At 37.2% G+C, this 12,307-nt stretch overlaps 1 protein-coding gene across 2 annotated transcripts in view; it reads right to left on the minus strand.

The window, feature by feature from the left end:
• The window catches only part of ARAP2 (ArfGAP with RhoGAP domain, ankyrin repeat and PH domain 2), a 142,850-nt gene that overhangs the window by 32,984 nt on the left and 97,559 nt on the right, over positions 1 to 12,307 (minus strand). For both annotated transcript variants that reach the window (XM_054582025.1, XM_054582024.1), the window contains exons 22-25: positions 12,053 to 12,200; positions 10,532 to 10,600; positions 7,961 to 8,035; positions 5,118 to 5,235 (exon numbers count right to left, since the gene is read on the minus strand). In XM_054582025.1, coding sequence (XP_054438000.1) covers positions 5,118 to 5,235; positions 7,961 to 8,035; positions 10,532 to 10,600; positions 12,053 to 12,200 — 410 coding nt within the window. The remainder of the gene's footprint in view (positions 1 to 5,117; positions 5,236 to 7,960; positions 8,036 to 10,531; positions 10,601 to 12,052; positions 12,201 to 12,307) is intronic.

Consider the following 12,307-nt stretch of genomic DNA (forward strand, 5'->3'; position numbering starts at 1 on the left):
ACTCTCAAGTGTTCTCACTTTCATTGAAATATATCAGAGCAGATACAGAGGTAAATACAGATTTGCAAAAAATTTAGTCAACTGTGTTTTTTCACATCAGCCTCATAGTATAAAATGTTTTGGGAGAACAAAAATCCTGAGGATTCATGGACCTGCATAAAAACAAAGCTGAAAAATGGGATGAAAAGATAAATGTTTATTATACTGTCAAAGGCTATAATTATAAAAGGGCATTAAAATCCACCATAAGAAAGAGATAACAAGCAGAAAAAATTGGGTCATCAAACACTGCTGGAATATAAATTCCTACAAATAATTTTTTATTTATAGTTACATATACAACCACCTGTCATGATAGATTACGGTGTACCTAAGTCGTTTGGCATTAGGGCATTACGAAAAATAACTCATTTGTGGACTATGTATAGCATAAAAATGGCTGAACATTCCGTGTAGTTATTTGAGAAGAACAGGTTATGGAGGTGGTTGTTTATCCAGGTAGATCACAGAATTAACAGTTTAAAATCATGCTCACAGAAAAAACCCTGGCCTCCCATGTTAAAATAAGAACCATCCATTTTTCACTTGAAATTATAGGCACTGCCATTAAATTCCTGGCATTAGTAACGCAGGATTTCCTGAGACGAGTATGACTTGCCCAATAATTAAATCTTTGGTGCCAAGCTTAGAGCTGTGCAAGTCTCTCTGTGTCCTGTCCACGTAATTAGAGGGTAACAGCACTTTTGATGTCAATCAAGAGGAGGGCTGGGAAGTATCCTAATAAAAAATGAACAGATCTTCTCTATCAGAGTAGCTATGAGGAAGAATCAAAAACACATTTCATGAGGGCATTGCTGCACAGGAAGTGTTTCACAAACTTGAACTGCCCCATGAAAAAGCTCACTTCAATGAGGCCTCTTAGGTAGTCACTGCCTTCCGGCATGTCAAGGACATGGGGCTACAGCAGTGCAGGACAGGTGCAGTTTAAGATGAAGAACTAACCTAACAGTTTGCTATAGAAGATTAGCTCTTGATGAAGGTAACCGCCTCTCCCAGGGTAGGTTTCAGCTTGTCCTAATGACTGGCAGCAGTGGGTCAAGGATGCCAGGCATCTTTCAAAGGTTGAGACAAAGATGACTTCTCTACCCAGGACAAATTTCCAATGTCCCACCAAACATTCATTTAGAGGGAAAATGTACTTAAAAATTAACTGAGCATAGACTCTAACTCAGGTTTGTACCTATAAATTCTCCAAATATTTCATAAGCCTTCAATATGACGTAGTTTTTCCATGAATCCGATGGCCATATAAGCCAAAACAGGTCACGCTTTGTCTGAACTTTCTAAGAATTGCTCGCCACTTGCTAGGGTCTGAACGTTTGTACCCCACAAATCCCTAGGTTGAAATATGATGATATGAGGAGGTAGCACCTTTGGAAGGCAGAGCTCTCATGAGTGGAGTTAGTGCCCTTATGAAAGAGAACCCACAAAGCTCCCTTCCCCTACGTGAGAAAAAAGACAGCCCTCTGTGAACTGGCTGCTGGCTCTCTCACCAGACACTGAATCTGCCAGCACCTTCATCTTGGATTTTGAAGCTTCAAGGACCATGAGAAATAAACTTCTGTTGTTTACAAGCCACCCAGTCTATGGAATTCTGTGACAGCAGCCCAAATGGACTATGACACCATGTCACCAATTACAGCAATGCTTCTAATGACGTAGGAGTCACAAACAATCTTCTATCCATCTGTGTTTGCAGCTGTCACATCCATGGTGATTCCACTCGAGAGTGGGAATTTATTTTCATTATCTGTGGCCATACGGGAGTGTGCCAGTATTATGTGTTATGTTACATATCTTCCTCTTACTCATTTTATGCTATAATTAGGGTATTATATTTATGTTTTAAAAATGAGTACAACAGATTATCTCAAGAGAACAAAGGAAATATTTACAGACATCTAAATAAAATCCAGCACTGCTGGTTCATTTCCTTATCCATTTATTTATTTATTTTTTGTTACTTGCATACTTGGAGGATTTATATTTACATCAGAAAAAGCGCCAATTCCCTGCTGACATTTTTCTATCAACTACAATCTTGTGACTACCAAATGCTTTCACTTTTATCTTCTTTTTATACTATACTTTATCTTCCCTGCATGTTTCTAGCAATAAAGCTTTTAACATTTCGGAAGGTCAGGTGGAGCCACAGTGCCGCCGCCGGAGTGAGCCGGTGCCACCACAGGCCCCTCTGCGGCGCGTCTCGCTTTGTTCCTCTAAAAGCTGTGAAAATCATCTTCGTTTTCTCTGGCATTTCTACTTGAACAGGTGACCAAACTTTAAAATCATGCCAAATGTGCATTCTTAACTCCATCAAATATATTCTTTTCTTGATGTACGTGATGTGTTCCTTTGATTATATATTAGACATTCACAAATTGAAACAACTTGAGGTCTCGTCACGTTTTCATAGCTTCAACAAGATAACTTTGTTTTAATTAGACGGAGCCAAAACAAAAAGAATACAACAAAACCCCCACTCCTATCCAACCTTACCATTTGTGACGTGCCCACTGTCACACGCAAGTTTATAATCAGTCATTATCAGGGTAAGCATCCCTTTTCTCAGATGAAACTTAAAAACAATGTTTCCAAGTATATTACGATGATCGCTCTTCTGACCGTATAGAATTCCATCCCGCCCTCAAACACCCTGCTGGCTGCTCTCCGTAGGGAGGACTGATGGCCAAGGCGAAGAGCCCGATGCTGTGACACTGGGATATGCTTAGACTCAGCGCTTGTGAGAACATGAGTGGAAGGGAGAGGACGCCTACTCCCAAATCCGTGACTCATTATTCTGCTGCAGATGTTAAAACAAACAAACAAACAAAAAACAACAAAACCAGAAACAGAATCAGGCAAGAGACAATCCACTGTCTCGGGCCTAACTAGGGCCTTGAGCGATCCCAGTGCTTGCTAATCTACAAGCAGGAATCACTTCTCATGTGCCTGCACATTTCATACGTGTATCCAAGAAGCAACGATCAGGTCAGTCAAGTTCAGAATGCACCTATTTTCTGTTCCACCTCAGTTGGCAAGGGATTTGCAAGATGTGTTCCACATCAGTGCACTCTGCTCGAGGCAGTGGGAAAGAGAGAAGTCTGAGAGATATGGTAAAAGTCCTAAAGACCACATGGTCTAGGGCAGAGCCAGATATACCCATACTGCTATTCGATAAGTCAGGGAGCACACGTATAAGATCTATAAGCAAATGATCAGAAAAAGATCAGTGAAAACTATGTTTCTCTAAGTACCTTTGTGAAGGAAGGGGCATTTGAACTGGATCTTGCAGGATAGAAAGGCAATGAGTAAATAATTAAAAGATTTTAAATGATGGAATAATACGATTCTATTTGTGATTTAGAAAGGTAGTTCTGGCAGTAATGCCAACAGGCATCATTTACTCACAATATGATGAAGCTGATAGCCTAGCTCCTTTCCTTAGAATTAAACAACAAAAATCAAAAGACTCCACTACCGCTGAACCATACCTTGATGTAAAGTTGTGCTTCACTTGTGCAAGAGATTTTAACTATATGGCAACTGTGTACTAGGAACTGTGCCCTAGATATTAGAGGGAGGAAAAGAGAGCGCTCCCATTGAGAGGGATCAATATACATTCATGTGATGGGCACCATAAAAAAAAATATGACAAAGTAAAATAATACCCTTAGTCTGGATATCAAAGGAGGGGCACAAGGGGGCGGGATGGAGGAAGCGGCACTTGGGGGACAGCAGTGCACACACATCCGTCAAGCACTAAGAATGGAAGAGCTTTATAAAGAACATGTCAAATGAGAAAAGATGGCAAAGGAGATTGGAGCAGCAGAAACCCACCACTTGGGGGACTGGCAGAGGAACAATTGACGAAGGAAATAAAATAATTAGAGGGTCAGGGGGAGAACCTAGACAGCACAAAACAGTGAAGATGTTTGAAGAAAAAGGGAATTCATTAACAATAAATGGCATGGAAAGGACAAGTAAAGCAAAGCCATCAGACTTGGCCTGGGGAGGGGGGCGGGGTCACCGGGGTCACTTGCCAGAACACCTTCTGTAACGAGACTGAGTCTGACTGTGGAGGAGGCACAGTGTGAAGTGACACCAAAGCCCAAAAGCCCCAGGATCTTGACAATGAGTATTGAACATTAATGTTTTAATAGAAATAAGATTTTTAAAAAGTGTGTATGATAAAAAAAATAAAGACATAAAAGTATCAAGGATGGAGTGATGAAAGACAAGGTGTTTGATAATCCCATTTCATTCTAACAATGATTACAATGTTCCTAATAATAAACAATGGAGTATTTCAATGTTGAATTTTAATTTTTATCTTGAGCTTGCAGGTGGCAAGATTTTCCTTTTGGCAGTTTGACAGCTATGCTTGAAAGGGTCCCAGGACCTTAGTAGGTATCAGCTAGACAGATGGTCAAAGTACAAAGACATTCTGCATCTTATTTTTTTTTCCTAGAGGTCTTTAAAACCAAATGGTGTCATTAGAACGTTAAGCTTATTCAGCACTTTACTACTCATGTAGACAAGGTGTTTTAAAAGCTTTCTCTATCCTACCACATCATAGATAAAAGATGACAAAATAGCTCCACTCCACTAAAGACACACGAAAAGGAAAAAGACCCCCCAAAATAGGCTTAAAATAAAATTACTTTTTAAATAATTATCTTTTAAATCAAATTTTTTTGTTAAATAAGTAGTACACAGGAATAATGTGGATGGCGGTGGTGACATTTAGAGTACTGTCACAAATCAAACTGCTTGTCCTTGTAAAGAAAAGCCTTATTTCCTAAGGCAACAACGTAGATGACTAATGCTTTTCACTATATTTTTATAGTCAATAAAATAATCTAATTATCTTGAGGAGTAAAATTATAAGCGGCCAACCTCAAGTGACATAACATATATCAATGCATGCACTGAAGTAGAAAGGAATTCCTAATGTTAATCTTTAGAATGACATAAAATGTAGGAATGACATCATACAGGTACTATTTCTTCATACTATAGGGAATTTAAGAATCCCTGGCATGAAAATCACTTACCTAGCTCTTCGTTTTCTATGACTTCAAATGTGGCCCAGATATCACCTTTTGTAGGAATAATATTTTTTATTGCTAATATATCATTAGTTAATTCTTCTGCCTCCATCACTGGAGATATCTGTAAAAAAAAAAAAAGCAAGATTTCTTTAGAACCTATGTCAGACACAGACGTAGCCACGTGCTAGGGCAACAATACTTGCTAATCCATCATCTTGTGATCCCCAAAGCTGCTTCTTAGTATGTTTAACTAGCTTTTTTAAGTACACAGAGAAAATAGCCTATTCAGATCTTCTCCATAAAATATATTTTAATGTTAGTGCAAAAAAGTTATTACAACATAATCAGGAAAAAATTTTTCTCAGTGAGCAATCAGGTCACTCAGAAGGGAAGAATACACTTATTCACACACACAAAGACCACCACAAGATAGCAAATCTGATGGTCTTCCGAGGATAAAACCTTTGCTCGTCAGTTCTATAATCAAGAGTTCAAAGCGGCTTGGTTTATTCAGGCTGAGGCCTAAATCACACACAGCCGACTGCTGCCTGCCATGCCAAAGAGCCCCAGGGTTTCAGAGGTCTGTGGTGCGCCCTGCCATGCCAAGTGACAGATGGTGGGACACCAAAGGACGCTGCAGCCCAGATTTCAGGACACAGGGCAGGGTCTGAAGAGCCAGCCTGGGGCCAGATCTACAAGAGCCTGAAAGCCTCAGGCCACTGCATAAGCACACCGCCTTCTTCAGGGACTTCTGGGATTTCTGATTTGTTTCTTCTTGTTTTTACTTTTGCCAATTTTAAATGCAAGCTTGCCAGAAGCAAGCTCGCTTTCTTCATTTAGAATTTAATTATAATATTAAACAAATAAAAGATCTTTTTAAGCGTTAGAAGAGTCTAACTGCACGTTTTCAGTAAAAGTATGTTAACTATTTTTAAAGTTTCTTACAGAAAAAATGTGCTCACTTCCATTCCTCTTGTCCATTAATTATATTACACATACATACATAATATCAATATATTTTATTCTAACTAATTTATACAGCCCATCTTTTAGACTTTGTAGAATCCAGTACTTTCTTTGGAATACATTAACGGGACATGAAATCCACTGTTTACCATTTAGAAAAGCCCAATAATGTATAAGCTTAAAAGAAATAAAAACAGTATCTGGGAAAAGCAGAGAACTTTAAGCAGTAGAAACATCAGTAGATGAATCATTTCAATGATGCTGTTCATCTGAATGCCTTTATCATTTTTTACGTATAGCCTTTTCTTTAAATAATAAATTACTGAGACACCGAATCTGTGCACTAGTCAGCAAAGAGCGAGCCCCAGGCTGACAGAGGAACAGAGACCCGAGCGCCGCCCCCCTCCTGGGAGGAGCCCGCGCCTCTCTCAGGACACCTGGAGCTCCACAGAGGGCCCTGGAAATCCTGACTCTAAAGAATGCGAAAGTCAGCAGAACGAACATCTGGTTTGGAGTATGATGGTCCAGGTTGGAGCTCTGGCCTTAATTTTTCTTTCCTGGTTTCTGTTCTTACAAACTTGGGACACTGACTGCTTTATCTGCCTCCTTGGGGTCAGTGACAGCTGAGATAAATGTAACTAAGATTCTTGCAAAGCCTTAAGCATTAAGCAACTGTTAATGATTATTTTTGTATAGCTTTGCAATGTTTTTAAAGAGAATTTTAAGGTGAAACCAGACAGTCCTTTGTCTAAATACTGCTCTTAAAATAACAAAAAATTTGTTCCTTTGTATTAATTTCTGTTATGGCTTCATTAGTAAGATAAAATTAAATGAGTTTAGGTGGGTGTAGAATTAAGTCATGTGCTGTGAATACCAATTCTAACATCAGAGCTGTGCTGGCCCCTCAAGCCCTCTACGTCACTATCACGTGATCAGCGTGAGAAACAGGATGTGGATAAGGAGTCGTGATCCCAGAGCCTATGGTCATAGTCCAGCCCCATGCTGTAAGTAAGGTGATCCATGCTGTGCAGTCAGAATATGTAATTATTAAAAAATATCTAAATGAACGATTACAACACGGGTTTTGCAAAACTAAAGTCAAGAAGTACATAATATTAAGACTGTTTAATCTTGAACTTTGAAAAAGGTAAGAAGCTAAAGATGAGTATCTACTGCTCGATGGCAGAATGCCTATTTCTCTTACAGAGGCCATGATCCTACTCAGCAGGGCCTAGAAATACAACTGCTGCTCTTGGGAATGCTGACTAAGTCCTGAATGTAGTGGCATGACAAGGACCTTTTAAGTTCATGAAAATGATTACTAGTCTTAGGAAAGAAAAGAGTTATCGAATATTCAAGTAAATTGGTAGACTGGAAGCTCAAGTCTATGACACAAGGGTGGGAGATTAATGTAACAATAATATTAATAATAATAGTTATTAAACATGTGCTCAGCAATTTGCTAAGTGTTTTACATGCATTCTCTTATTGAGTGTTCATATTAATGCTATCATGGAAATGCTATAATTTTTCCTCACTTTACAGGTGAGAAGACACAGGCTCAAACAGAGTAAATAACTGGACTAATGATGAGAACCTAAGAAGGAAAAAGAGCAAAAATTTAAGCTCAGGTTGTTTTCTAGAAACTGTAGATAGAAAATCCTAACCTTAACTTAAAGCACGTAAGAGGTACTCTTTCCAAATGACTAAAACATGGAATTCCGAGAGGATATTGGTTTGAAAAGTCGGTCCTGTCATCATGGTTTGAATTGGATACGTAAAATAAGCTATAAGAAACGATGAAAAATTAAAAACATATAAATTAATGCTAACACTTGAGACTTCCAACAGTGCTCTTTATAGCCATCTTCAGGACTCACCCGGATTATATTACTGCAGTCTGGTTCCTTCCTTTCTACATAGACTTCAATTAACAAATCTCCAGCCTGGGAAACCTAGAAAAGGGCAGATGTGAAGACAGCAAATATAAGTATGCTGCAAGAGCACATATATGACACTTAGTTAGAAAGTCCTAGTCCTATATCTAAATATTTTATAATAGTGAAATCAGCCCATCTCCCCAGTACCAGCATGATGATACCCATTCACAAGACATGGTGGATTAAGGACAAGGAATCTACACAAATGTTACCATCAGCAACAGTCACTGTGAGGCTTTTTGTCTCTTACTGAAGAGTTTAGAGTTTTCAAATACTCTACATTCTTACAGAAACAATGAATCTGGCTAGAATAAAAGTATGTATACTATAGCAACAGATGTTCTTAAACAAAATAAGGAGTAGAAAATGAGCCACATGTAATTCTTCTCTAAGTGACAGTGTAGGCCTGACACCAATAATTAAAAGGGGAAATAGGGCCTGCTAAATTTTTAGAGAAAATGTGTCTAAAAATTGAATCTGAGGATAAATTAGGTCAGAGTTGCACCACAGAGAAAGTATACTTAGCAAAAAAGCAAAACAAAAAAACATAAAGGTGGAGTGATAAAATGAGACAGATAATAAAGATAAGTTTTTAATTATCTTTAGCCAAGCATTAATGCTATTTTGGGTTGCTATTATACCTGAGAAGACATACTAAGTGAAGAAGATACAAGCCAGAAAATAACAAGCTTAGATACTGTTATGTAGAGTTTGACGGTATAATGTGGAAAAGATTAACAAAGAACCAAATGAACCTATGAAAAATATTTTGAGTAGCTTTTTCTAGAAACTCCCTTAAGTTGTGTAACCACTTAGAAATAGTATCCACCATCCAACTTGTAATAGGGAAAGGATCATTCTGAAGTTAAATTTGCCTCAGAGTAAAACCTAATGAGTCAAATTTGGGGAAAACATTAAAAATGCACTTTGAAGAAGAGTTCTTAATTATTCTGACACTGTTGGCTTAGGAAAGCTTAGAAAAGCTTGTTTCCAATTTTTCTTTCTCACTTTCGATGCTATACAAAAATCCTACGGAAGAAGAAATACAGTTGACATTTTTACTTTTCACTGTGTTTGCATAAACAATTCTCCAGGAAGGACACATTTTTAAAAATTAAAAAAGCAAATACCACACACTCAAAGAGTGAAGCCAAAAACAAGCACAGCTAAGCAATTCAAACAGGGGCAAGAGAGACTGTCAGAAAAGTACTCCAGGGAGGGCTGAGTGGAATAAAGAAAAGCTCAAGCAAAAACAGATTTACCTAAACATTTCTTCCCTTTCCAATTCTTCTATTTTAAAGATGATTCTTTCCTTATTCTTCATCAGAAAGCATTCAAGACTCATTTCTTTATTGTAATACGAATATAAAAGATAAAAGTACGGAAGGGTCCTCGTGCTTTATGTACAACAGGATAGGTGATTCTGTCAAACGGTTAACCCGTGGGCTCACACAATCCCTTATTTCATGAATGAAACTCTCCCCCCAAAAGCAAGAATCCCAGAGAACTGACAGTGAACCACATTTTGTAGTGTTACAGCTAAAAAACCCTGGAGGCTGCATTAATTACTTTGGGTCAAAATGGAGGAAATGCTTCTTCAGGAAATTAGTTCCCTGATATTGGCACTCGGGGATCAAGGCTATAAAATGAAAGCCTTTCCTCATCTCTTTTGTATAGAACGATAGCTCCATGGCTTCTCTAATTAGGAGTGGATCTTTCAGGAATGAGGTGAGTTTAGGGTGTGACTAATAAGGAAGCATTTGTCTCATTCTCTGAGTGCATCTAATAAGCAGAATATATTTGACCCACTTCTATTCTTTACACTGGTACTCTGACTACCCTACAATTCCCAGTTTAAGAAGATTTAAGATCAATTTTAAGCAAGTCTAATGAACAGTCATCAAGCAAGGAGAGGTATTCAGCTGTAGTACAACCTGAATACACAAATCCAATACTACTGAAGAAAGCAAGAGCAACTCTAGAACAGTCAACTTAAGACACAAATTAGCATATGTCACAAAGACCACACAGAAACATTATTACTAATGCAGTCCTCCCAGGCAAAGCAAAAGCACATAAGAAGTAATTTATATGTTCAAAGTCATAATAGACAGAATCATTAGGGAGCCTCAATTTTCAACCTGCTCCAGAAATTTTGGCTTTAAATGCTTCCTGTGAAATCCACTGGCATTTTCAATAATGCGTTTATAAATAAAAACTGATTTTATAAAGGATATTCTGGTAAGGTTAACACTGATTTTTCCTTCTGTATTTTGAAAAATTTACATGAATCAAGTTTGGCATTTTGCATATCTGCATCATGCTGAAGAAGTACACAACCATTTTCTGTGGAGTCCCTTTGCCCATTAACTTTACTATGCTTCAGGTAGAAACTTGAAAATAAACACAACAAATGGCTTTACTTACAATGGAATTTTTGTTTGTTTTGTTTTGTGGGGTTTTTTTGAAAGACATTTAAAATTCTTTGCAGATCTAACTATTACTACTCACTTGAGTGTCTTTCCACTTGGTAATAAAGCTATTTTCTATGTCCATTTGTTTGACTTGGTCTTCTTTAACCTGTTTAAAATATAATTTGGGACATTCTGATAAAATACATGGAGTGATGGTACTCATCCTCACATAAGTTTCTTCAGGACTTTACAGATCAACAGGTAAAAATAACTGAGAATAGCCATATTAATTGGTGTGCGCCCACAGAGCTGGGGCAGAAATGAAGCCAACAAAACAGAGCTGCACAAAAGCCTGAACACTTTATGATGATAGCATTGCAGGCCACAGATTCCATCAATGGAGGTCCCTCTGCCAAGGCAGTTTAGTAAGCAAAGGGGCAGATGACTGGTTTGTAGAGTTTATGCAGGCTGAGAGACAAGACTGTCTCCTCAAACTAAAATATTTATTAAGTGCTTGTGAGATTTCCACCATTTAAAATTGGATTTAACAAAACTAGGAAGAAAATCTTTTATATTTTTTATTAATGAAACAGTACAAATATAAAAAATAAAGAGAGCATGCAAAGCCACACATTTTTTACTAATTCTTTCATTTCTCAGCATTAGAAGTATTGCATAGAAGTTGCTGTTGATCGAAAACAGTGAACACATACAGAAAGAAATAAGAGGATCACAGAGCAAAGAGAATCCGACAACTCTGGTGTCCATTCCTATATAAATTAAGATACAAACCATGGTTATTTTATTTTAAAAATACAGTTTCTCTCCCTGTGCTTAGGAATCTTATGATCAGTTATTATAAGGATATAAGAACTTTACAAATAATAACCCAGTGCATTAACTCATTTGGTTTCGTCTAGTATATCTATAGCACCAGAAAACAAGTGATCTGATAAATCACCATTTAATGGTGTGCTCAGAAAGGTTAAATGACAAAACTGACATGCCAGAAATGATGGTAGAGCTGGTCCGCTGACCTAGGTCCCCTGCATTCCCTCCATTTTCAAATCCTGGCCTTATTTCCTGTTTTTACTTTTTTGAACTAAGAAACCATCCCTATCCTAATGGTTTTTTGATCAAACATGAAAATATTAACTTTATGAAATAGCAAATTGAAGTTAAATAATTAAAACACAAATGACTTAGTAAAAAACCACAGAACCATATTTTAGAACTTTCATGTTTTCCCATTCAGTGCTCAGTGAAAACAGGAAGATGCTTTCAACTGCAGAATTTAACAGTCTGGTGTTTATGACTGAATTTGTAAATTCATAATTTCACACCTCTAAGTACACATACTGAGGAGGAGAAAAATACACAAAACACTATAAATAGAAATATTCTAACAGACAGCAGATGGTAAAAAAGCTTTAAAACTATCCAGATTTACAAAACTATCTATATCTAAAAAATTAAACTATCCTCTATTTTCTTTTATTTTAAATATTAATAAAGATCTGAATAAAAACATCCTAAAATATGTATTTTTGTTTGCAAACAGTAACAAGAATACATTTCAACAAGAGCAAGATATACCTCAAGTATTTCAAATATTTACCTCAAATATTTCAACGTAGTTATTAATTAGGTCCTCGATGACATTTACTTCTTCACTAGTTTGTCCCTTAGTTTGAAACAAATAGGATGAAAAGACCAAGGCCAAATTATGGGCATTCATGTGATTGATTTCTGAGCATTTCTGAACCCTGTTGAAGAAAAGCATAGCTCATTATGACACACTTCTATTTGAAAATTTCATAGAACTGTAAGTCATAACATTCATTTATCATTTTTAACACATATTGAAGGTCTC

The sequence above is a fragment of the Pteronotus mesoamericanus genome, unplaced genomic scaffold (genome assembly GCF_021234165.1).
Source record: "Pteronotus mesoamericanus isolate MK-2021 breed Mesoamerican mustached bat unplaced genomic scaffold, CSHL_Meso_final contig_68, whole genome shotgun sequence".
Lineage (NCBI taxonomy): Eukaryota > Metazoa > Chordata > Mammalia > Chiroptera > Mormoopidae > Pteronotus > Pteronotus mesoamericanus.